Below are 24,679 nucleotides of genomic sequence, written 5' to 3'. Positions count from 1 at the left end.
CGCTGCCGCCGCTCACCTGAAACGCCGCCGCCGGGTCGACTCGTCCGACACAGGTGTGCTTTAGAGCGAGTGTCTCCCCAACACTATACAATATGCAAAAATCAAGCCAGGGGCGTGGCAGTGAGGGCATTGACCAAAGTTGTCTCGGCCATGAATACATTCACACAGTATGCCCAAGAACATCGCTACCCGACTTTTGTGTTGAGGGCAAGAAACAAAGATGCGCCAGCAGCACGATAGAGTGGTGTTGCCGCAGCCAAGCGCACCAGCCTTGATCACCCATGTTCCTTGAGCGAGCTGTACAACATCATCGCAGGCGCATTGCTCATCCGCTGCATGGCCGTACGATGTCTGCGGTGGCGTGGGAAGCGCCTTCACCACTGCTGGTTAGTTGAGTTTCCGTTGTATGTTCTTTCGTCGTCGGTCTCGCTGTCGTCATCGCTGGCCTTGTCATAGAGGGTTCGGATTCGAGGGTTGCCTCGCGATCTGCGGGTTGATCGGGCTGCTCCAGCGAGCCCCTTTGCTGCCTCTGAGGGACTGGATGCGCTCTGAGTCTGAGTCGCAGTCTGGGCCGAGGCAACAGTGTATCTTGACGAGAAGGAGCCAAGTATCGACATCAGCAACACCCAGACCCAGCTAATCCACTGCGAAAGCAGGCCAGAAGCCGATCCGTTTGTAGCTGGATTGCTCGCATAGGCCGTAGCCACGTTGCGACCGGGACGCAGGGTGATTGTTCCGGAGGGGGTGAGATCGAGCTCCAGAAGGGTCTTGGATTCGTCTGGTTGCGCATTCGAGCAAGTTAACGATCTGCTCGGGGAGAACGAAACAATCGTCGAACGCCTGCCGGCAGTGCACATGAATTACCTGTAATGTCCAGAACGGTGCTGGGCAGGACCGATGAATTGACCATCACAAACGGACCCTGTTGCGGCGCCGTCTACACCGAGAGGCATCAGAGTCGGTTTGGAAGGCAAAAGTTTGATCCACGAGTGAGTTCATGCAGAAGGGCGAGGCCGGGACACCCACGCACGTATGTTGGCAGCCGTTGAGTGAAATGCATGCACTCTTGCACAATCGCGTGGAGCGGTGAATGATCAAACGCTTGCTCACCCTCTGAATGAATGCCTTGACATCGCCAAGCGTCTGGCTGGACTCAAACTGTTCTCGCACGGTGCTTCCATCGCTGAGTCGAATCGCCAGCAGCGAGCGGTCAGTACTCTTTGCTGAGGGTGGTCTGCTCGTAATACCAGTGTCTGGCAGGCCATGCTTGGGCTCAAGGCGGGCTGGTCGTTGGGCTCCAGTGAGCCCAGGAGCCGGGAGCTGTACAGGCCTAGGGGACGGTACTGGATTGGCTTTGGGTGCGGGTGCAGATGCAGGTGCAGATGCAGGTGCAGGTGCAGGTGCAGGTGCAGGTGCAGGTGCAGGTGCAGGTGCAGGTGCAGGTGCAGGTGCAGGTGCAGGTGCAGGTGCAGGTGCAGGTGCAGGTGCATGGCCGATGTTCTTGTCGTTGGCAGGGCTATTGACGCCGAGAATATCGGGATGACCCGTGGGCTGGGATATGGTGATGGCTGAGGGATCTTCAATGACAGCCTCCGGGACTTGGATTGGCCCAGAGCCAGCGCTTGGTATGCTGGTCCCAATGTGTTCGGCCTGCTCAGCAGCAGTCGCAGCGTTCTCGGGTCGCTGGGTCGACCCTGCCGCTCCAACGGGACGCTCGGCTGTCTGGATAGGATTGTTCTCATCTGGTCGAGAGCCATCCCTCACCGAGCCATGAAGGGCAGTGGTGCTGGGCTTTCTATCGACCGTTGGATCAACACTGGAGCTAGCGGCTTCGGACTGAACATGGGATTCGATGACTGGGACCAGGCCATGGCTGTGGGTAATCGGAGGCGATGTATCACCCCGTTGCAGAGGTACGGTCGGCTGGGCTGCTTCTACTGGTGTCGCTTCGGTTGCGGCTGCAGCTGGGGTGATCGGCGTCGGCGCAGAGTCAATCTTTGATGCCACTCTCTGGAGAATCTCGGCACCAGAAGTTCCAGAGAAGATGACATCGACGCAGACTCCGGCCTTGATGATATAGAAAGCAGGGAGCATAAAGACTAGAGCGAGATGTCGATGGTCAGTAGCTGTCGTTGGCATTGAGATTGCTATGCATTCTGGCCAGCAAGTGGAGCATATCACTCACTCGGGTCTGGAGCGGCCAGGTTGGGTGGCGAAGGAACGATGGCGAGGTTAGCGGTGACGATGCTCAAGCCACTTTGCGGTAGCCTGCGACTGCAGTTTCTGTTGCCGATGACGGAGGTTGGGTAGGATGCTGGGGATGTTCAGAGAGGTCATTCGCAGGGAGCATAATACCCACAGATCTGAGCAAACAGGGCGGCATCTGGCGTGTTCTTCATGAGCTCGATGGTGACGGTGCTGGAAGCAAGCAGACGAGCCAGGGCATCTTCCTGCAGCAGAGTCTTCATGGCGGAACTTGATTCGCTGGCATCTGGCCGGTTCAAGAGGGCATCAGTTGGCGTCTGGCTGAGAGTCTCCCCGTCGCCACGATTGCAGGATCAGCGACGCTTACCACTGATGAAGGCACAGAAGAGCTTCAATCCCTGGGCCAGGTTAACAGCTTGAATTGCCTGTGCCAGACATCATATGAATGAGGGGTGGGGATAAATTGGAGGGGGGGGGCTCTCGAGCATACATCGCTTGATTCGGTGCAAGTGAATGGGCAGCTTTGGTCCTGGTAGCGGGCGAGTGGAAGGACTGGCCGTCGGTCTGGACGAGGTGCCTTCCAGAGCCGATCGGCGAAATGCTAACCTCGGTGACAGACCCTCGGAAGAACACCATTGCTGCGATCGGGAGCTGCGGCGAGCCAGACGAGCCAGGCGAAGGAGATGAAGCGAAAGGACTGGTGGGCTGGGCGGGGCTCCGAGCGCCGACCAGGGCGTGGCTCGCGTCGAATGGGCTGGCCCAGGGCCGATATGGGCAACCAGCGGGGCAACCGGCCAGCGGGAGCAAGCAAGACAGAGGCGGCAGGCGGCAGGGACAGCAGCGGAGGGATGCCGGGGATCGACTTGCAGCAACAGCATCGGAAGAGGGCGTCGGTCGCTGGCAAGGGTTTCGGGCCTCTGCAAGACGCAAGACCAAGCCGCAGCGACCGGGGGATAGAGAAAAGAGCAATCCGTTCGTCCGCAATCCCCGATGCATAAAACACATCGCCGCTCCGTCGGCAGCGCCCGGGGCGCATCCGCAGTATCTCTGGCCTGCTCGGGAACCTTGGGGGCCATCCGCACAATCGGCCTGGAGCCCAGGAGTGAACATTGCAAGCCTTCGCCATCTGCTCGCCATCTGCTCGCCATCTGCTCGCCATCTGCAACTGTCTGCGATCGGTCTGCTCCCATGCTGCATCGCCGTCTCCGTCTTGCTCAGGTCGTCCTGGCGACCTTGGTGCTCCTCCACGCCGCTTGCTCCTATCCTGTTGGCGGATTCCATGCCCGCCAGCCTCGGACCGGCTTCGTCCTCAAAGCAAATTCGCTCTCGGCCCAAAACTCGAGCAGCCCCCAGGCCCCAGCGTCGAGCGTCCAAATCCTCAGCCAGTGCGTCCAGCCCGGCATGGTCGCCCTGACTTACGACGACGGGCCCATGAACTTTACTGGCCAGCTGCTTGATATCCTGAGGAGCAACAGCATCAAGGCCACATTCTTTGTAAACGGCATGAAGTAAGTGCTGATGTCCCGCGTGTATCTCCGTCGCCTCTCCGATCGAGCAGTGTCGGCGCATATACAAGCGCTATCGAGTATCTAAACCCATGCCGTATTGCGTCGTTTCAGCTGGGTCAACGCCTCGGTGAGTCCATACCGGGACTACATCTGGCGAGCCTACAAAGAAGGTCACCAGGTGGGTGTCTTGCTACTCGCCTCCTCCTTCGCTGCTCACCCGAGTGCCGCTGGGCTGGTGCTCGATGTCCGCTTTGCACTCTGAGCTGACGTCTGCATGGACAGATCGCTTCCCACACCATGACGCACCCGGACTTGACGGAGCTGTCAGAGGCCCAGATCGAGAAGGAGATCACCGACAACGACGCCGTTATCCGGTCCATCATTGCAACGACTTCGTACTACATGCGACCACCATACGGTGCCTACAACGATGTCGTCACGAAGGTCCTTGCCAAGCTGGGCTACAAGTATCTCGTGTTGTGGAACGCATACAGCACCGGTCGGTTTCTGGGGCAGGCTCCTGATGCATTGGCATGCCTTCATAGAATTGCAGTTGGGACGGACCTGGAACAGCCCAAGAGTTTGCTGTTATGATCCTAACATCTGCTCCGCCCTACAACTCGCCGACAGACGCAGATACAGGAGGCGATCTCACAAAGGATATGTCGGCACTGAGGAGTGACATCGATCCAACAAGCGCCAACGCCTCCACCAACAGCTTTGTGATTCTAAATCACGATCCGTACCAGAGGTATATCGCTACACATCCGCAGACGCACAAGCATTGGGCGGGGCATATGCTCTGCTTGCATTGGTTCTGGTTAGCCTCGGCGAGTATTGACTTGAATCCAACAACACTCAGCACCGTGAGCCCATGGACGCAGCAAATGATCGATTATCTGCGCAGCCTCAACTTCACACGGTTTGTCACCGTCGCGGAGTGTGCTGGCCAAACTCTGAGGAGCAGCTACCGGTCCTGACGACAGCAACAAGTCCGGAGTGGGAAAGCAGCCCAAAGGCTCAAACACGCAGTCATATCTCCTGAGTTGCGCATTCTGCTGGATGGGTCACCGATGTATGGCGCGCTTGGCCATCTTGAGGAAGTTGAACTTGTCTGACCGCACGTCCGTATGTTGTATTTCGGTGCGTGATGCCGAAATCGAGAGGAATGCGGCTGTCGCCCAGGATGAGCACGGTTTCATCGTGGCATGGAAGCGATTTGGGGTATTGATCTCGATGGGTGTTCTGCTCAGTATGTGAGCGCTGCAGGCCCAAACCATGGCACTACGAACGAGAATGGGAAGAATCAGAGCAGATCCACATGGCTGGGCGTCCGACCGCGCTAAATATCTGCAAAGTCGGGACAGGGGTGGCCGCATTCTCTGGTCGAGCCGGACATCATGAAACAGGGTCGATTTCGCTCGTGAGCTTGGGCTGGATCGATATCGCTGTTCTGGGTCGGGTCACGGGGCTGGTCAGGTGGACTGGGCAACGACAAGGGACAGCAGCCGCTCAGAAGCGGCTCGGGGAGCTGCATTGCTCTGGACTGATCGCTTGCAAAATGGACGAAGCGCAAAACGAAGCCAGCAGCCGGCCAGCACCGAGCCGATACTACACCCGGGAGGCCTTGGGCCGCCTGTGCTCGATAAACGAGGACGAATTCAAGGAGTACATTCAGCTTCTCGAGCACATCTCCCGGTCCCTTGGCTTGTGAGCGATCCGCACTGCCTTGAGCACGACGGCGGTCTGCCGAAACGACAGATGGCCGGAGCCGAGGGAGAGGGGGATGCTGTGAGCCGCGGCACAGACTGATGCCGCCTCCTCTGCACCAGCCCGTGGTCGACGATCGTAACCGAGAAGCATATGCTCCGACGCTACTGTCTCTTCTATCCGATCTATCAGAGCGAGCTGGAGGTCAGTTTCCCGAGGCAATTGCATTTTCCCTCCGCTTGGAGTCGCTTGCAGAGCTGACACAACGCTGGGCTGTGTCAATCCAGGATGTGATGATATCGTGCGTCTTTTTTGCCGCCAAACTCGAGGAGTCTGTCAAGAAGATCAGGGACATCATTCAAGCAGTCCATATAGCGATCGCTGGGATGGATGACCTGGATGCCGCAGTGAGTAGCCAACACGAAGCTGCGATCGCCCAGGAGACATCGCCGATGCAACGAGCGAGAGCGATTTGGATGGTGGTGAGGGAGCCAAGTCGCTGTTCGCGAAGCCCACGCAGACATGTGGGTAGCTGACGAGCCTGGCTTCATCTCGACCGACAATGAATCGAAGGCCATCGAGGATCACAAGCGCCAAGCATTCCTGATCGAGAAGCGGTTTCTGGAAATCTCTGGGTTCGATTTCGAGTTTATTTACCCACATACATATGTCATCAAGTTTGCAAAGCATCTGGGAGGTATATGAAACGAAACTGAATGACGGTGCATGGCATTTGTGCCTGTTCTTGGCGGTGGGTCGGCCGATTCAACATATCTGTGAGCACCCACTGAACAACACCGACAACAATCCATTATTTGATCCGTTGTACTGAACAGTCCCGCAGAGCATCGCTGCAAACGCCTGGGATCTGGTGGACAAATGGTAGGGCGTGCACCACATTAGGGAGTCGATCGCAGCAGAAACAGCGACGAAACGAAGAAACCAAACCCAACTAAATCATGGCACTCTTTTGAAATGTTTGAAGCTTCGCGACACACCTGCCACTGCTCTATCCACCGCAAGTGCTTGCATTTGCAGCGCTGTGGATCGAAGACAGCTTTCGGAACTTTGGATCGGAGTCGGTGAATATCAACGACATAAAAGCACAGGATGACCTCCGCATTCGCCACTCATGCGTCATCGGTAATGAGCTCTGGTCCATGTGAGTTGCATCGGGAGAGACATTGGACTTGACGAATAGCAGTCTGTCCACATTTACTGATGATTGAATCTGTAGCTGGTGCCAAGGATTTGCTAGAGTACCGAAAATCGCTCTCGGAGACGGTCGGGGCCACAGATCAATCGAAGTACCGAACTTTGTTCCAACACATTGAATATCGGATCCAAAAACAAGGGGGTAAGCACTACATCTGGCACGGAGGGTGGCGTGGGTGGGCAAGGTGATTCATGGGACGAATAGGACGGTTACTGACTGAGGTAGCTCCACACTTCGAAGGCGAAGGTAAAAGGGAAGATATCCGTGAAAAAGTGGTGGAAGCCACAAATGCCGGCGAGGCCGAGCCAAGGAGCGAACAGGAGGCCGGATCGCGGCAAATGCAGCAAATGACAAGAAATGCCCCTGAGAACGTCACAGAGACCCCGAAAGGAGAAGCGGATGATGCACGAGGACCAAAGCGCGCTCGTGACGAGGAATATCTGAAGCGAGAACGGCGATCGACCTATAGCGAGTCCAGCAAGGAGGAACGATGGAGTGATTCGCGAGACAGATGGGGAAGACACGAATCCGACGGGGGATACAATCGCGGGACGAGTCGGAGAGGCTCGCCTGACCGATATGGATCAAGGTATTCGAAGCACCGCTGATGGGTGATCGCAAGAGCAGTGCGAAGGCTGGTATACGAGGAAATGACTGATTGGGACTGAGTGGAATCCGACTGCGATCGAAAATATACATTGGGGATGAACCCGAGAGAACGCCGGAGCGGAAACACAGACGCCTAATCGGATAAGACCTGCATACTATCTATCCATGTGCAGAGATGGACGGCGCAACTGTTGCTGGCACAGATGCGATGAATATACGATGCAGCCTTGGCTGTGCCCTGGTTGCACCCTGGATGCACCCTCGACACATTCCCTTGGAATCTTCCTCCTCCCTCTCCACCACAGTGCCAGCGGCGTCGCTGAAGATCGCAACGATCCAACATGGCATATCTAGAACTGCATATTGATCCTCTGCACCCATTGTGCTCGAGATGAACGTGAGGAAACCAACCAACAGAAAAGAGCGAACAAGATCAAAATGAACTGAAGATGCAGCAGGTGTCGTCAAATTGAGCCGAAGATGCGGCAGGTGTTTGCGAAGCTGGTGCTGGAATGCTCGCAAATGCGTGCCAGCCAAGAAAACGAAGAGCGTGCAGATGTGGAGGATGAATGCGCTGTAAAGTGGTGTGGTCTGCAGATGATGAATGTGCTGTCAAATGGCATGAGATAAGACGTGCCCATGAAGAAGGAATGTGTCCGTCAAGATAATGGCGATTCTCGGGATAATGGCGGTTCTCGGGATAATGGCGATTCTCAAGATAATACCGCGACGGATCCGAGACACCAGAAGACAGGGCCAAGGCTTGCCATAGCGCCTCGAATGTGTCTTTCGTTCCAAGCCATCCGACCCTGACACAAGATCCAGGCTCTTAATGGGTTCGGGTGCGCGCGCCCGTCGACTAAGAGGAAGGCGGTTCAGTAGAGGGTGCGTTCAACAGCGGGTGCAGTTCAGTAGCGGTTGCGGTCCGAAAGCGGTTGCGGTTCGATAGTGGACGTGTTCCAGACAAGCAACGAATCAAGCAGCAGGTGAATCGAGCAATGGTTAGCCTATTGTTTTCAGAGACCCCATAGCGCGGTGCTCTGACACAAATCATACAGTGGCATGCTAATGTTCTGTGGTCAGGCCACCCGGGATTTGCTTATGAATACACACGCTTACCAGGCGGGTTGGGAACATCATCAATCCCTGGATCTCGCGTGTATACTTGACTGGCTTCACTGGAAGACCCCATAACAGCATTCGTTAGTGTCCAAGACGAGACCCGGTTGCTGTCCAGTGATGCTGGACCGGCTCATCGCGCACCACCGGTGGGCGATAGCGCAACATAGCCACAAAACAGCGATCGAATACGCCCGACACAATCCTTCGCCTCCATGTTACGTCAATTGCCAGCAGTAGTTGGGGAGGGGCCGAGTGCTTGTCAGTAGAGCCACAAATGCCTCGTGCTCATACGGTTTGGTGGCATCATAAAGCTCTCGAGTCCCTCTCATTCAAAGAACAAAGCGTTTGGACACCAAGACTATCCATAACAAGTCGCTTACGCTTCTGCAGGATGTATCTTCGAAGTGCAGAATAGAGAAACAGGTAGATTCCAAATCCAACAGCTACCAGAAGCCACTTTGGGTTGAGAAGGTAGGAGCTGTTCATAAAGACTATAGCGGTGGGTATTGCAGAGTGAGTATGGTTGATGATAAGCAAGATAGCCGAGACCGACCACAAGCATAGTTTGCACCACGCACACCACGCACACTTCTGTATCAGCCATCGTGCCAAACACACATCATCAACTGACTCATCAGGGTTTGTTCGAACAAATCATGCGCATATAATAAACAGCGCCATTTCAGGTAGCGTTGCTATCTCCCCTCCCCTCCTGGACCGCGGGTAGCTGCAACAGGCAACTTACTGTTGAGGGGTGGAACATAGACAACAATGGCTCCAACAGCGAGCGCGCCTAGAACACACCACCATGTCGATGTGTTTCTATTATTGAAGAGTTTGAATGCTGAATTAATCAAAAGTCCCGTGGTATGCAAGAGTCTTATGTGTCACATCGGCATGCCACATCGTCATGCCACATCGTCATGCCACATCGTCATGTCACATCGTCATGCCACGTCGCCATGTGATATGCCAACCACTCCCCCCTGATGCTCCTGGACATCGTGCACACAGGGTGTTGATGTCCAGGTGGAGCCCGCAGGCTCCAACTAGAGCTCGTAGTTCAAGGAGAGCCCGCAGACTCCAAGTAGAGCTTATAGTCCAAGGCGAGCCCACAGACTCCAAGAGGGCTCATAGTGGTCAAGGAGAGCTCAGAGCCAAAACTTGTTCGCAACGCCAATTAGCTTGTCACAATAGCACTCACTTGAGCATATGCATCCCAAATGGAAGCTTCAGCTTTGCTTTGCAGGCAAATAGATTGAAGACTTGGGTAATGAGAACCGCAGCATAGTACATTGACTGGCCTCTTCTGATGATCTCATATTGCTGGCTACCGGTCTGCAAAATAACAATGCAAAGCGTTAGAAAAACCGTCTGGAACAGCGTAGTTGACAATTTTCATGAATGAAATATCCATAAATATCAACTCAATCGTCCATGCGCTTGAGTGAAGGCGTATTTAGTGGATAGCTATTTCAACTCGACGATACTCGTGGCCCTTGGAAGCGATTATGCTCCTTCAATGCATATCTATGTCAAAGCAGTGACAGGGAGAGACCAAACCAGCCATGATCGACAACACCGCGATTCCTATATTATTGATTGCATTAAAAATCAAAAAAAAAGTATGTGAATTTGACTTACCAAGGTGACCCCATTCAGCAAAGTGTATGGCGGAGAGTTGTTATTGTTGAAGTACCCGTTGTTGGCTACGGCGGAATTACGAAGGTCGGCAGGAGTAACTCCAGCCTCGTTCATGACCAAGAAGAATCCCACAAGAGCTGCGATGGTTTCGATAAAACCAGCTTCAATGTACGCCCATGAGAGGGCTTCTCCGTCGACCAGGATTTCCCCTTCGTCCTCGTTCATATCCCGAAGCCACTTTCCGTTGAATACCGACTTGATTTTGTAAAGAGCCATACCACCCTAAACGCATGCACTGTTAATAGATGCTCATTTCCGCGATCTTCAAACGCTTTGGTGTATAGCAAATGACATCTTCAGCGTCTTTGGTACTGTTTCCTGCATCCAGGTTACGAGCGAAGGGGTGGGGTGGGGTAACTCCACATTATGCGAGCTTATATCCGCGAGCTATTTCCAATGGAGGTAACAACAAACCTTCGATATAACACGTTGCTCGGCCATAGGGTTTGCGGGATCAACAGGCTCCACTAACTTGGCCTGCTGAAGCTCCCTGATGTTGCGGCGCAAGCGCTCCACGGATCCCACAGTGACAGGCTTTCTAGGCGGCATCAGCATCAGCCCACCTTCGGTACCCTCTGGCGGCTCCCAGGCATATGAAAGCGATGCAAAGAGCTCAAATCCAAGATCGACAAACAAGATTTGAATCGAGCTGATGGCCGCAGGCAGTGGAACCACAACCGACAGGAGGAAAGGAATAACTTCGGGAATGATGTGCGTAACTGTGTACTGGATGCTCTTCTTCAGGTTGGCAAAAATCAACCGCCCTTCTGCAATTCCTGCAACAGTAGACGCAAAGTTGTCGTCCAAAAGAATCATGGCGGCAGCTTCTTTTGAGACATCTGACCCAGAGAGATTCATCGCAATTCCCAGATCGGCTTTCTTGAGCGCAGGAGAGTCGTTCACGCCGTCTCCCGTGACTCCAACAATATGTCCAAGAGCCTGAGCTCTCTTTACAATTTCAAGCTTGTTTTTGGGTGAGGTGCGCGCGAAAATAATTTCGTCCTTCTGAAAGATATTATCCCAATCTGCGTCTGTAAGCTCCGAGATCTGCTCTCCATGAATGACAATTGCGTTGTATTCTTCTGGGGCGATAGATTTGACTGGCCGTCCTGTACGTTTTGCAACGCGCTCCTTGGTTTCACCGAGCATTAAGTTGATTTTTCGTCCAATGGCCTCGGCTGTAAGTGGATGGTCTCCGGTAACCATCATGACTTTTACGCCAGCCATGCGGCATTTTCCGATCGCCTCGCGGACTCCATGTTTGGGAGGATCTTCCAAGCTCACTAGCCCGACAAAAGTCAGTCCATCAGTCGGGAAGTTCTTCTTTTCCTTGTCGAATGAAAACCCCTTTGGATACTGGCTCTCAGACAGAGTGAGTTGCGCAAACGCGAGCACACGATGGCCCTTTCCAGCCATATATTCGTATGATTGATCAAAGGCCTTTCTGTGGTCTTCTGTTAGTTCAATCGCTTGTCCGCCGACGAGAATCGTAGAGCATACTCGCAGTACTCGCTCTGGAGCACCCTTCATCATGATCGTGAATATACCTTGGGGATGGGGCTTTTCGTTGATGGATAAATGCCATTTGGTCTCTGAGTTGAAAGGAAGTTCGCAGACTTTTGGATATTCATCCAGAATAGTGTCAATATTGGGGAGTTTTGCCGCCGAAAAGCGCAAAAGGCCAGATTCGGTGGCGTCGCCACTGATTTCGCGCTTGGGGATGGGCAGGTCGGTTCGGTTGAAGCGTGCTCTGGTACACATGGCCGATATCTGGGCGATCTCGAGAACACCACTGGCTTTTTCGTCTAAGCAGACCTCAGTCTCGTCCAGTCCGTCCGAGGTGGTTGCAACGTTAAAGAGCGTCGAGTTGGTCCATAGGTTTGTCACCGTCATCTGGTTTCGGGTGAGCGTTCCAGTCTTGTCGGTTGCCAGAAGGGTGATGGCGCCCAATGTTTCGACTCCTTGCAAGTCCTTGACGAGTGCATTTTTATCAGCCATTCGTTTCGCAGCGATTGTAAGAAGCATTGAGATTGTCGCATAGAGGCCCTCAGGGACCCAAGCGACCAAGGTTCCGATTCCCGAGTTGAGACCAAAGTTGACACCGCCCTCCACACACCCGACGATGAAGAAAATGACGGCCGTGGTTATAGCAAAGACTGTGATGATCTTGACAAAGATGTCGATTTCTTCGGATAGAGGAGATCGCCGTTTCTTTTCGTTGGATGTGAGGTTGGCAATCTGACCAAGCACCGTATTGTCGCCAGTTCGTATAACGATACCAAAGCCTTCACCGGCCACAGCCATCGAGCCGTTGAAAATCAAGTTGGTTGCTTCCAGCGGGTTGCTGTGTGTGTTTGTTGTCTTTCGCTCTTGCGGATCGGACTCGCCGGTAAGCGATGAGTTGTCAACCTTCAAATCCAGGACCCAGAACATTCTGACATCTGCTGGAATCTTGTCGCCCATGCGAACAAATACTACGTCGCCAGGAACAAGATCTGCGGCCGGGATGTTCACGATTTGACCGGCTCGCATTGCATTGCACTTTGATGGAATCATATTCTGCAAAATGTTGAATATGTGAGTGGTTTTGCGACCAGTGAAATGATGCTGATGACTAATTGACCGAGTAGTGAGTATAGTGCATGAACCAACATACTAAAAACGATTCCAGGATTGCGGCACTCTTTTGATGCTGATAAAACTCAATGGCAGCATTGATGAAAGCGACGCCAATCAAAATTCCACCAAGATAAACCTGTGTAATTATCCAAGGTAAATAATTGGTAAATATGGGTCAAATCATAGTAACCACGACTTATTTTTCTATATCCACGCAGTGGCGATGGAGTTTCACTGCTCCTAATTACTTATAGCAGCACGGCTTGTGAGCAATATTGCACAATGAGCCAATGGCAAATTTTATCGATGTCACGGATAGTCCATTATAAGGCTTATAGAGTAACCATCTCCTTTCCTCTATAGACCTGTGATAAAATGTATAATAGCTCGAAAGCAAATTCCGATAGCAAGGCTCTTACGTTGGGGGCATTGTCGATCGGATCGATGATGTATAGAACGTAGGTTGCAACGCCAGCAACAATGAGCATCACATTGAACAGTCCTGCCAACATCTCCAAGTAGCGGATTATTGGGTGCTTTTTCTTGGGTGGAGAGAGCACATTTGGTCCAAACTCTTCGAGTCTCTTCACCACTGTATCGTTGCTGAGACCCTGGGAATTTCTTGGTTTGGTCTCATCGACGCTAGTAGTATAGCGTTCGCAGACCTGAGGCAAGGTCAAATTATGTTCATCCTTGTACAAGCGGGGGCGGGTAGCGTTTTCCGAATATGAAAGTGTATGCACGTTAGCAATCAAGCCAGCCTGTGGCATAACTGCCAAATATAATCGAATAAACAGGTGAATCAAAGGACACTATCGTCATCGGTAGCACTGGAACCACTAAGTGCGGAGATCATTTCAAAATCACAAGCGATTATACTGTACAGTTTCTTGCTGTAAAAGAGTGTAATGTGATTCAAATACAAATAATATATATATATCTAGTAATTCACTGGGTACGATGGTGAATGACAACGCCGAGACGCCGCGACTGGACGAAGCCCAAAAGGGAACAAATCAAAATACGGACGGCTGGCCCCTCCGTGCTGGATTTATAATCAGCAGTAAGAGTCCATAAAGCTATATGGTAGCATATTTGCATGTGCTTATCAACATGTATAGCTACATGAAGATAACGATATACTAAACTAATTGAGTGAATACACGCTCAAGGTTGGGATCTAAGGGCGGTTTATGATATAAACCGACTACGTCTACTTGAAACGCCCATGCCACACGCGATAATATCGCTCAAAATACATGGTGATGAAAGACATAGTGACCAAAGACGTGCTGACAAAGACAGCGACAGAAGACACGAGTGGCATGTATCAACTAGATTCTGGTTACAACGCGGCAAGTATAACTTACAATGTCTGCCTTTTTTTCCGATCCATTTTGGGGGGGTTTCTTTGTCATTACTATACCGTCGGCTTTACTACGGTCACTGGTAAAGGTTTATTGGCATAAATTCAATACGTATCAATATTTTTGCCAGTGTAGTGCGCGGGATCGTATACCTGAAGCGCTGATCAGCTACCTGCTTCTGAGCCGGCGCAAGTCAGGCTAAGCTAAGGCTACTATTCCGTGACTAATCTATATCTAAGTGCTGGTGTCAGAGATACTTTCGCCTGACGGTGCCAGTTACATACCGAATATAGCTAGAGAGATGATCAAAGAGCCTGATAAATGGCGGAAGGAATGTGGAGAAGGGTAGAACGTGAGGAAAGTAAAAAAAGCGAGTGGGGCGTTCTCCCCCTCCCCGCGTTCGCGTCTTATGGTGTTCGTGGTCCTGGTTCACTTCGAGGTCAAGCACAAGCAAGCCCAAAATGGCGCCAATGAATAAAAAGATGAGGTAAGTCTGATGATTTCGATCCATTTCTGGCCACTCGGGTTCTTTTGCGCTCAGATTATGGATCCGCCGATCATGCTGGGTACGTAATCGCCAGATAAAGCGAGCGCGCACAGCTCAAATGCCCACGTATTTAAGCTAATCCAGTGCCGCCGAAACTGAATACCTATGTGGTTGTACAATAAGGCAGCCGATTATTGATCTATTCGGGGTGTAGGCGTGTCGGCGTGTCGCTGGGATGACGTTGTGTTGGGTCGCACGGCGACGTCACCCCCTCCTCGATCCGAATTTCGACCAATCGTACACAAGCAACAAGACGGAGTGACGTTGTTGATCCGTAAACGGGGGCTTACTGTAAATTGTTGGCACGGAGACAAGCTTTGATCGGGAGCTTTCAATCAGGATCAAGCTTGACGAGAGACGGTTCACGAGGGGCAAATCCGGCGAGGGCACTGGCTTGTCTCGCAAGGGAGGTGGGCATGGCGTCGATCTATACTTGCATTCCTCTGTCAATTGGAATTGAATTGGAATTGAATTGGAATTTGAATTGAATTGGAATTGAATTGAGCGCCATCCAAGGAAACGAGCCAATTTCTTGATCTGGCCTGCTCAAAAGCTCGGTTCATGTCTAAAAGCCCTCTATCAACAACGCCATCAGCAGATCGATCGCCACCCCCTGGAGATCAACCCCATGTCTTCAAACGTGTCCCTCCAAGACGAACTTGTCGTCAGCGACCGACACCAACTGTAGTGGTCATCGGCCAATCGCTCGCCATAGATCACCACCCCTGGATCGCTGCCACATGCCGGGACAACAGCAACCCTCAATGGACTGTCGGTCTCCCAGTACTCCTGACTGCCTCATGTTATGTGTCAACTACAGTTTGACAACCATTGTGTTTGTACTATATTTGCTGAGGTATCCAAAAGTGACAAATGAAATTTGAGAGCCCATGCCCATGCTCTGCTCTACCATGATATTTTTCCAATGAACGAATCGTGTCCATAGATTCGAACGGCGAGTTTTCGTAGCTCATCCATCACGATGATGATCATACCAAAGCCGATGGGGATGAACCAGTACTTGGCAGGAATCGGACCGCATTGGAATAAGTTGTTGAAGGCCGGGGTGTATACGAATATCGCGGTAAAGGCAAGCGAGGCGAAGGTGCATCCGACCAGGTACAGGTTGCGTGTGGGACCCCAGAATGGGTTTTGCTGAATGACCGAGTTGAATCGAGTGCGCGACGCATACATGTTTCCGAAGAGCTGCATCACAACAAGAGCCACAAAATAGACCGAATTTGCCGAGTAGAGGACTTGTTGGTATTGTGCCTGGCTCAGGCTCACTCCGTTGGGGAACAAGATCGGGTCGTTCGTGAGGTTGCCGTACTGGAACACAAAGTCCTTGAAACCGACGCCGGTGACTTCAAAGAAGTAGAGAGAGAAGATGACGTGTGCAAACACACACTCCATCATGCCGATGAAAAAGTACACGTGGATAAACATCGGGCCGTCCACGAGCTTGTCCTTCTTGGGATTTCGAGGGGGGCGGGTCATCAGATCGCTTTCGGACGACTCGTAGATCAAAGCGATCGAGGGAAAGACATCGGTAATACAGCAGACCACAAGACAGAGAGCGGCATTCAAGGGCAGGGGTATGCCGAGAAAAACGGAAAGGAGAACAGGCCACAGCTCGGACCATGATCCGGATGGGATCAAGTACATGATAACCTTCTTGATGTTGTCGAAGCACAGGCGGCCGCTCTCGATGCCAGCCAGAAGTGACGAAAAGTTGTTGTCGACCAGGACCAGCGAAGCAGACTCCATGGCGACCTCGGAGCCTCCACCCATGGCAACTCCGACGTTCGCAGCCTTGAGTGCAGGCGAGTCATTGACACCGTCGCCGGTGACAGCAACGATTTCCTGGCGCTTCTTGAACTCCTCGACGATCATCAACTTTTGTTCGGGCGAAGTACGAGCGAAAACGAGCTCTTGGTAACTGCAGATCTTGTCCCAGTGCTCATCCGTCAGTGCGGAGAGCTCAGAGCCAGAGATGACGATGGCACGACCATCATTCTCAATCTCGGTAATCTCAGCGCGCAGATATGCGCTCTTCTTTGCTGGGTTTGTGGTGTTGCTAGACGTTCTTCGAAAGGCCATGGAGACGCGGTCCAGCAAGGATGGGCGCTCGCCCTTTGGATCCTTGTGGATCCTAGACACTGCCTTGTCGAGGTCGGTGATGGTATCCACGTTGCTCGCAGTCACGATTCCTACATCGCGGGCAATAGCAACCGCGGTCGACGAGAAATCGCCAGTGACTGGTGGAAGTTTATGGAACAGCATGACATCGATTAGTGCGTGATGTACACACTGACTCCGAGCAGTAGGATAGCTCCGCGCTCGTCAGCAGCGCATTTGCGTTACAAAATGTCTAGCCATTGGCTGCTGGCTCGGAACAAAACTCCCCAGTATCCATTTGCATGCTCTCAACCAAATCAACGTACCCATGGCGACACGAATGTGCGCCTTGCGACAGGTTTCAATGGTTCCACGAATCTCAGGTCTTGGTGGATCGACAATACCCAGCAGACCAACGAGGGTCAGATCACCGATTGACGCATAGGCGAAGGGCTCAAGGCCATCTTGGATTCCCGCAGCGGTCAGCACCTGGGCTTCGTCGATTTTCTTGTAGGCCACGGCAATGACACGCTTTCCTTGTCCTGCCCACTCGAGCTGGGACGCTTGGATATTCTGTCGAATCTCTCCTGAGAACGGAACGATGGATCCGTCCGGGGTGATCGTATGGGTCACCTTCTCGAAGAGAATATCGGGAGCACCCTTGATGAACAGGGTGGAGCCACACAGCTCGGGTACTTCGCAGTCGCCGATTTCCTGCATTGTGAGCATCCATTTGTTGCGGCTGTTGAAGGGAATCGTGAAGATCTTTTTGAACGACGAGCGAATCTGAGCAACAGAGCCCTGTGCCTCAGCGTATTTCAGCACGGCAATATCTGTGGCGTCGCCAGAGGCAGTTCGCTTGTCAAGGGGAACCGTGTCTGGGTCCTGGAACTTGGCGTCGCAACATTGGGCGGCAATACGGTGGAGAAGTTGGCCTGTACGGGGCGAAGGCTTGGTCGCAGAGTCTCCACCAAAGCTCACAGTAGTGACGGTCATCTTGTTCTGCGTGAGAGTTCCGGTTTTGTCGCTGCAAATGACAGAGACGGCGCCCAGGGTCTCGATGGTCGTCAGGTTCTTGACTAGGACGTTCTATTTGTGTCGGGATGCGATAGATGTCATGAAGAGAGCAATATTAGAACGCTGACTCGCCACTCCTTGGGGGAAATCATCTGGACGAAGGGCATAATGTACGTCCTTGAACCTGCATTCGTCTGGTTGCTGGTTACACCAACTGTGACATTACCTGCTTGGCCATTTTTCTGGCAATCACTGTCAGCGTCACGGACATGCAGATGGGGAGACCCTCAGGCACAAAGGCAACAATAATGCCACAGAGGTTGCCAAGCATGCCAATAAGATCGTACTGGGGCTTTGGCTGCTTGTTCAAGACAAAGCCCCAGATGAGCATGCACACGATGCCACAGAAGAAGGCGACACCGGCGACAAAGGTGACAAAATTGATGATTTCCTTCTGCAGAAGAGTCTGCTCGACCTTCTTCTTGGCCGTCAGCGAGGCGATGTGCCCCATCATGGTGTTGTCGCCGGTGAAGACGACGACGGCCTTGCCGCTGCCGTTGACGATGGATGTTCCCATAAAAGCAATGTTCTTGGTTTCAGTGAAGGACGGGTCGGTATTGGCGACGTTTCCTTTGACGGCAATGGCCTCGCCGGTGAGAATGGAGCGATCAAAGGCGAGGTCGCCAGAGCACTCGATGATGCGGCAGTCGGCGGGAACCTTGGCGCCGAGCTTGAGCTCGATGATGTCACCAACAACGACTTGACTGGCAGGGATAACCATGGACTTGCCGTCGCGGAAGACAATGGCTTCCTGAGCGAGGAGGCCGTGGATCTTCTTCATGACCGAGCTCGAGGACCAATCCTGCCAGGCATAGAAGACTCCTTGGAAGAGAATGACAACCAAGAGGAGGACGACCAGGGCGAGGTTGTAGATGCTCGGGGCCTGGTTGTCGAGCTGGGGGAGGGGCCAGTAGGAGAGAAAGACGATGATGGCGGCGCACCACATCAACATGCAGAAGCCGCCAAAAAAGAAACCGAGCACCTTGAGGACTTGGTTTTCGCGGACGGGCGTGAGTGTGTTGGAGCCGCTGAACTTGAGCTTCTGGGCAGCGACGGCGCTAAGCATGCCGCCGTCATAAACAGTGCGGGCACCGAGGCGGTTGTAGAGGTCCTCGAGCGGAATGATATGAATGTCTTCTTTCTTCCAGTCCTTTTCACCTTTGGCAACCTGGGCCTTCTTCTTGGCAGGGTTCTTGATCTCGACGGAGAGCGTTCGGAAGACCGGGATGATCTCCAAGGTCGGTTCGCGCTCGGCCTGGAGCCCGAGGCTGGTTCGCGACCTGTTGTTTCCGGCATCCCGAGACATTGTGCCGCGGTCGGCTTTGGACTCAATAGTGGGGAACTTCATCTGGATATAGACTGAGACGAATGAAACGGAAGAGGGCAGCGGGTGGCGAGCGCCCGGCTCAAGCGGCGAGTGCTTTGGATGGTGGGCGGGTGGTGGATGCTGGGTCGATGCTGGCGGCGATGTGAGGGCAAACACCCGGGCATTTATTTGGTTTCATTCGTGGGCCCACGTGGGAGCGATTGGCCAGAATTCGCAACCTTCCGAGGCGCAACGGTACGCTGTGACACCACACCAGCCCGCATTTCTGGATTGCGTGAGCTGCACGGCCACCAGATCAGCGTGCGCAGCCAGGTGGATACCGACCAGGCAAGCCACCGGCCTTGTTGCGCGCGGTCTGCCAAGCCGCAGCGGCGAAACGGGCAAGGGCTGATACCGCGTCTGCTGTTGCGGACGGGCGAGATACGGCCAATCCAATGAATCGAGACACCCCGGATTTTGGCCGTTGGTGAATGTTCTTACTCAACACATCGCACGCTCGCCATGACCGTTCAGTGATGTGTTTCTGGATCTGAATCAAGGACGCTTTCTCGCTCAGATGGCTCCCCGCAAGCGAAAGGCACCAGCCAGGCAACGTCGATTCAAGCGACTCGATCTCCAGGTGTGCTCACAGTGCCGGGAAGCCAAGCGACTCGATAAGGCCGAGCATCTTGATATCGATACACCATGGAACTGTCCCGAGAGTCGAGTGAATGCATCACACTCCCACATCGAGTGAATGCACCACACAAAGAGATTGCCAACCAGGACGGGAAACAATCGCATGGCTTGCCCACTGGAGCCTACGACTGTCCCGTTTCTTTCTGGATTGACTGTACTGCAGGAATAGATAGCGCCGTGGCGACCGCCTGGCTGTTGCACGCTGAATGGAGGACACCCGATACCGAGGCCGCCCTGCTCATGGACTTGGCGGGTTGTGAATTCAGTCAGCATGCTGGGAATCGTGATTGCGCTGGATCCTCAGCGACGCGTTTGGGGGTGCTCCGTGGGCGTCCCGATTGTATTCATGGACTTGCTCCCGAAGAAGATGGTTCTGGGGCATATACAGCGGTCACCTCAAACGTGGTCACCCAGAGATTGACCCCATGGACAACAATCAGCGCCGAGGACTCTCCCAATCAGCGCCATTCGCACTGCTTTCGCACTCACACGTCCTGGGCAGACTTTGCTGTTCATAAGCATGACATGCATCCAATGTCCACTGCATCACTGAATCCAATGCATCCACTGCAGGCCCGGCAGATGGTTGCTCTGGCCCAGCACGCAGCTCGTTTTGCCAGCCTGACATCACCCACCAGCCTGCTCGTGATCCAGTGTCGCATGTGTCGATGGCTTTGACAGAAACCGCCGCAGTACAAATCCCTCGACTTGGCCGCATCGCCCTTTCCACCCCAACATCGATACTCGGCCTTGCGCGATGTCGATGGTGTCGATGATGCCTGTCGCGACAATGCTGTCCGTTGTTTCGACTGGCCGGCTGCTGGCCAAGTGCCTGCTCGTCCTGGCCCTGGCTGCATATGCAGCTGCATTCTCTGTCCTCTCTGCCTCGCCCAATATCTTCCCCATTGCCGGCGGCACAACCATCAGCCTCACCCTCGCTGGCTACTATGATCCCTCGAGAACCTACCGCGTCGCCGTCTGGAACCCTACCACGGGCCGGAGCTCCATCGCAACGGCCACATTCAGCTCCGCAAGCACTGGCGGCAACGTCAACACCACCGCCGTTGTCTTCCAGAGCCCCGCGATGGACGAAGGCGCCTGCGTTTTCAATGTCACGGACGGCTTTACCGTGAGCGCGGGTGTCGTCGACTCTCTGCTGGTTTACGATCGTGAGTTTTCCATCTCGCTGCCTTGTTCGGGCATCTGGGTTTGCTGATACCCAGGCACCTGAATCTGTTCGCACACACCGCAGCCACTCTGCTGCTGGCATCTCCGTGGGGATCTTTGTCAGTTGCATGCGATCACACGCTATGACACTGTTCCACCGCAGGTGCCGCTATAAGCCAGCGGTGCACACCATCGCACGTCGTAATTTTGCAGTCACGAGCTGTTGAGCTCCGTTCCTATGCTCATACTTACAATCGCCCCGATACACTCGACAGCCTCGCGTCTCAGCGGAGCCGTTACAGCCTCCACCCAGGGCCAAGGCATCAACGCTCGCTCACTGCTTGCCAACGGCGGAAACACAGTCATCATTGCCCTTCCCGCTATGCCCAACAATCTGCTCGCCTTGGCCAACGTATCCCCCGCCATTCGCATCGTCAGCGTGGTCAATGCCTCCAGCTACTACGACATTGCTGCCCAGCTCAGTGGCAACACCCTCACAGGCTTCACCGACGCTGGCATCGCACAGGTGTCTCTGGGGCAGCAGGCCAAGGCCCTCATATCCTTTGACGGAAAGCAGACCTTCCACGACCTGAGCCTCGTCTACACTCTCACATGTATGTCCATCGAGCCTCATCCGCAGCGATGGTGCACACCGACACATTCGACCAGATCCTCGGTATCTGGATCGGTATCGGCCGTGGATGTCGCTACAAATGGCGTCGGTAGTTTTACTCATATTGCTTGTGCTTGCCATGCCACTGACAACTCGCCACATCCACGATGCTTGTAGATCGCCCACCGATCAACATCCTGCTGACTTGCTCGAGTCCGCCAACAGGTGCAGTCTCGTTCGCGAGCCCACCCATAGCTGCCGTTGATTCAACACCCTACTCTGCCCGTTTGCGATAGCACTCGCGGTCCGGCTACGACACTAACCCGAGCGAACTGCCATGCTGCACCTCGCAGACTCTGGTTTCGGACACTCGCTCAACGTTGGACTCAATAACCTCAAGATTCAGTTCGGAAGCTCTATATCCATCTACACGCTCTTCAACATTGGCTTCAACACCAACTACCAGCTCATTCACGACACTATCCAACAAAACTCCATCGACATTGCCATCCTGGGAGTGACCATTTCCCAGCAGCTCAATCTCACCGTGACCTTGACCCAGAACTTTCCCAGCCTCAAGGTTCTCACCTGGACGACCTCCAACATCAACCCCATCCCGGCCAACACGCGCTGGTACTCCTTGCGCCAGGAGGAAGCAAAGTACTTGACTGGATACGCTGCTGGTCTGTTTGCCAAGAGCCGGTCGGACGTCAGCTTCGCAAATGGCAACATCCCAATTGGGTATCTACTTCCAATGGAGGTCCCAAGAACGATGATCCACGCCAATATGTTTCTCTTGGGTCTGCAGAAGGCCATTCCTGGAGCGAAAATGATCACCCGAAGCATCGGCACATTCTACTATCCATTTGCCGAAACCCAAGGTGGGCACGCAATCCTTCGGCCACTCATTTGCGATGCACTTAGCTCACACACGCCTTACATCTAGTCTCGCAGCAGTTCCTGGCCGACGGCGTCAAGGTCCTTGGATACCAGACCGACACGGTCATTCCTGTTGCTGTCTTCAGTGAGTATGGACACAGTTCCGTGACACCATCCTGCAAAACGATAATGGAGCTTTGCTGATTTGTGCCCAATCGCCCGCTCACGCCCCCGGCGACCTATGCAGCCTCAAATGGATCCTACATCGCTGCCGCAAACACCGATCCCAGCGGCGACTATGGCAACCGCGTTCTGGCGACAGCTTCCTTTGACTGGATCACGATCTTTGGACCATTCGTTCAGAACTACATCGACGGCGTGCCGCTCAGTGACACCGCCATGGTCAACTCTGGCCTGCTCAGCGGCCTTACTTACATCACCGGGATCTCTGGCTGGTTCGACGTCAATCAAGTGGCAGCCATTCAGGCCGAAGTTGCCCGCCTCAAGTCGCTCCCGGACAACTCCCGGTACTGCGGTCCCATTTATGATGTAAGTGATACAGCACGACCCAAACACCCAGAGATAAGCTGGCGGCAGTAGTGCAGATGAGTGACAATGGAGTGTCGCATGAGTAACGATGGGGTGTCGCATGAGTCGTTGCCAGCAGTCTGCTCAGGATAGAAGGTCTGCAGCTCCCGCACCGTCCACAGCGACGAGTCAGCTTGCCCGTGGTGCTTACAACCCTTGTCGTGCCGATTTGGGACTCACAGGTCAACGGCAACACCATCATCGGTCCCAACGACTGCCTGAACTTCACCTTCACCAACACGCTGAACACGTACTTCCAGGGCATCGTGCCCATGGGCCAGTTCAACCCCGTCTTTCCCTACGAGAATCGCCACCTGATCTCGATGGGTCTACGAATCGTTATATTCTTGATCACGGCCCTCAGCCAGGTTATCACCCTTGGCATCACCCTCCTCATCATCCTCAACCGTGAACAGCCCCAAATCAAGGGCGGGTCGCCGACGTTTCTGGTGCTGATGGGCTTCAGCGCCAGCATCGCCCTGTGTGGCAATTATCTGATGGGCATGGATGACAATGTCATCCAGGACGCCAATACGCTCAACGCCGCCTGCATGGCGACGCCATATGTGATTGTCCTGCCGATGATGCTGATGTTTGGCGCACTGCTCATCAAGATGTGGCGCATCTATCGCATCTTCAAGAACCCCAAGGCCGAGATCATCAGCTTCAGGCCGCACGAACTCTTCTTCACGATGGCTGCTCCGATGCTGGTGTCGTTGGTATGTGTTGGCGGGCGGGTGCCCGAATGTTCGTGTGGATGGGTTTGTGGTTGGATGTGTCGATGGGTTTGTGGTTGGATGGCTGGATGGGCTTGATGGACTGCAAGGGTACAAGCTGATGCTGCTGGAGTGTATCCGCATTGATGCATGCTCGCCTGGATGCATGCTCGAACTGACACCATGGATTTCGTCACGACACACTTCCAACCCCTGCCCGCAACGCCTTTGACACACGGGACAACCGCAACACCAGGGCATTATTCTCGTTTGGAACTTTACGGCGCCCCTGGAGTGGATCCGAACCATCATCAACACCGATTCGTTCGGGAACAGCATCGAGTCGTCTGGGCTCTGCAAAAGTTCCACCACGCTGAGCTTTGATCCATTCCCGATCTCGATCTTCTTTATATTCATGGCAATCCTCCTGACCAGCTTCTGGATCGGGCACTCAACTCGAAATGTTCCGTCGCAGTACAACGAGGGGAAAAACCTGAGATCCTCGGTAAGAACGGCACAACCGCCGCCTGCTCCAGTCGATCCCCGCTTGAGCAGTCTCTTGTCGTTCGTCCAGAACTACCGACTCTGTGTGGATATGGAGCGAATGCACTGCCTTGAGCAGCTGCATTTGCGTTGGCGCCGTTTGTGGCGACCCGACGAGGCCATGTCAAACAACTCCATGCCCACTTTGCCCAATATGGGAACATTCAGGGCACGGTAAACCTCCATACTCACTGTGACCTCTGGTGAATCTGCAGATCGCCTTCTGGGTGCAAGTTGTTGTGGTTCTGTATCCTCTCAACTACTCCTTCTCGGATCCAAGTGGAATATTTACCCTTCGTGCATTGATGAATATTTTGGGAACAATGGGGGCATCAATATTTGTGCTAGGATCAAAACTATGGGGAA

General features: G+C 53.5%; 7 protein-coding genes across 7 annotated transcripts; 3 read left to right on the top strand and 4 right to left on the bottom strand.

The window, feature by feature from the left end:
* Positions 1-374: 374 nt before the first annotated feature.
* On the bottom strand, positions 375-2,841 carry BJ171DRAFT_577577 (uncharacterized protein; the record flags this gene model as incomplete). The annotated part of the gene is made up of 7 exons (XM_053113824.1): positions 375-778; positions 865-937; positions 1,111-2,099; positions 2,186-2,191; positions 2,360-2,491; positions 2,573-2,630; positions 2,812-2,841. The coding sequence occupies 7 exons, from the start codon at positions 2,839-2,841 to the stop codon at positions 375-377; spliced, it is 1,692 nt and encodes a 563-aa protein (XP_052970561.1).
* A 552-nt stretch (positions 2,842-3,393) lies between these two features.
* On the top strand, positions 3,394-4,693 carry BJ171DRAFT_419607 (uncharacterized protein; the record flags this gene model as incomplete). The annotated part of the gene is made up of 4 exons (XM_053107400.1): positions 3,394-3,713; positions 3,825-3,891; positions 3,996-4,192; positions 4,393-4,693. The coding sequence occupies 4 exons, from the start codon at positions 3,394-3,396 to the stop codon at positions 4,691-4,693; spliced, it is 885 nt and encodes a 294-aa protein (XP_052970560.1).
* A 43-nt stretch (positions 4,694-4,736) lies between these two features.
* BJ171DRAFT_208549 (uncharacterized protein) lies at positions 4,737-5,130 on the bottom strand. The gene has a single exon (XM_053106334.1). It carries the CDS (start codon positions 5,090-5,092, stop codon positions 4,781-4,783), a length of 312 nt encoding a protein of 103 aa, XP_052970559.1. The 5' UTR covers positions 5,093-5,130; the 3' UTR covers positions 4,737-4,780.
* Positions 5,131-5,172: 42 nt separating this feature from the next.
* On the top strand, positions 5,173-7,588 carry BJ171DRAFT_489002 (uncharacterized protein). Its single transcript, XM_053109438.1, has 8 exons — positions 5,173-5,423; positions 5,546-5,627; positions 5,711-5,830; positions 5,997-6,120; positions 6,260-6,305; positions 6,409-6,566; positions 6,661-6,780; positions 6,880-7,588. Exons 1-8 carry the CDS (start codon positions 5,275-5,277, stop codon positions 7,245-7,247), a joined length of 1,167 nt encoding a protein of 388 aa, XP_052970558.1. The 5' UTR covers positions 5,173-5,274; the 3' UTR covers positions 7,248-7,588.
* BJ171DRAFT_488991 (uncharacterized protein) lies at positions 7,589-13,512 on the bottom strand. Its single transcript, XM_053109437.1, has 9 exons — positions 13,113-13,512; positions 12,731-12,829; positions 10,489-12,633; positions 10,015-10,296; positions 9,575-9,708; positions 9,116-9,192; positions 8,751-8,861; positions 8,368-8,426; positions 7,589-8,107 (listed from the first exon to the last, which is right to left on the bottom strand). The coding sequence occupies exons 1-9, from the start codon at positions 13,461-13,463 to the stop codon at positions 8,078-8,080; spliced, it is 3,288 nt and encodes a 1,095-aa protein (XP_052970557.1). The 5' UTR covers positions 13,464-13,512; the 3' UTR covers positions 7,589-8,077.
* Positions 13,513-15,472: 1,960 nt separating this feature from the next.
* Positions 15,473-19,255, bottom strand: BJ171DRAFT_208309 (uncharacterized protein). Its single transcript, XM_053106333.1, has 3 exons — positions 17,969-19,255; positions 17,052-17,814; positions 15,473-16,865 (listed from the first exon to the last, which is right to left on the bottom strand). The coding sequence occupies exons 1-3, from the start codon at positions 19,148-19,150 to the stop codon at positions 15,514-15,516; spliced, it is 3,297 nt and encodes a 1,098-aa protein (XP_052970556.1). The 5' UTR covers positions 19,151-19,255; the 3' UTR covers positions 15,473-15,513.
* A 1,342-nt stretch (positions 19,256-20,597) lies between these two features.
* Positions 20,598-24,321, top strand: BJ171DRAFT_631041 (7 transmembrane sweet-taste receptor of 3 GCPR-domain-containing protein; the record flags this gene model as incomplete). Its single annotated transcript, XM_053115621.1, has 8 exons — positions 20,598-20,976; positions 21,250-21,696; positions 21,941-22,468; positions 22,534-22,611; positions 22,714-23,015; positions 23,237-23,773; positions 24,027-24,275; positions 24,307-24,321. The coding sequence occupies 8 exons, from the start codon at positions 20,598-20,600 to the stop codon at positions 24,319-24,321; spliced, it is 2,535 nt and encodes an 844-aa protein (XP_052970555.1).
* Between the last annotated feature and the right edge of the window lie 358 nt (positions 24,322-24,679).

This window comes from Polychytrium aggregatum, assembly GCF_025602895.1.
Source record: "Polychytrium aggregatum strain JEL109 chromosome Unknown BJ171scaffold_4, whole genome shotgun sequence".
In the NCBI taxonomy this organism is placed as follows: Eukaryota; Fungi; Chytridiomycota; class Chytridiomycetes; order Polychytriales; genus Polychytrium; species Polychytrium aggregatum.
Note: the sequence above shows the minus strand (reverse complement) of the source record. Positions and strands in the feature narration are given on the sequence as shown.

Excerpts from the sequence above, each read along its gene's own strand:
- BJ171DRAFT_208549 (XM_053106334.1), bottom strand. The coding sequence starts at position 5,092 with ATGCGGCCACCCCTGTCCCGACTTTGCAGATATTTAGCGCGGTCGGAC.
- BJ171DRAFT_489002 (XM_053109438.1), top strand. The coding sequence starts at position 5,275 with ATGGACGAAGCGCAAAACGAAGCCAGCAGCCGGCCAGCACCGAGCCGA. Across the intron at positions 5,831-5,996 it reads TGGATGACCTGGATGCCGCA|GCCATCGAGGATCACAAGCG; the intron begins GTGAGTAGCCAA and ends AATGAATCGAAG. Across the intron at positions 6,121-6,259 it reads GTTTGCAAAGCATCTGGGAG|TCCCGCAGAGCATCGCTGCA; the intron begins GTATATGAAACG and ends TGTACTGAACAG.
- BJ171DRAFT_488991 (XM_053109437.1), bottom strand. The coding sequence starts at position 13,463 with ATGCCACAGGCTGGCTTGATTGCTAACGTGCATACACTTTCATATTCG. Across the intron at positions 9,193-9,574 it reads TTTGGGATGCATATGCTCAA|AAACACATCGACATGGTGGT; the intron begins GTGAGTGCTATT and ends CTTCAATAATAG. Across the intron at positions 8,862-9,115 it reads CTATGTTCCACCCCTCAACA|TCTTTATGAACAGCTCCTAC; the intron begins GTAAGTTGCCTG and ends CCACCGCTATAG.
- BJ171DRAFT_208309 (XM_053106333.1), bottom strand. The coding sequence starts at position 19,150 with ATGAAGTTCCCCACTATTGAGTCCAAAGCCGACCGCGGCACAATGTCT. Across the intron at positions 17,815-17,968 it reads CCAGAAAAATGGCCAAGCAG|AACGTCCTAGTCAAGAACCT; the intron begins GTAATGTCACAG and ends CGACACAAATAG. Across the intron at positions 16,866-17,051 it reads GCACATTCGTGTCGCCATGG|TCACTGGCGATTTCTCGTCG; the intron begins GTACGTTGATTT and ends AACTTCCACCAG.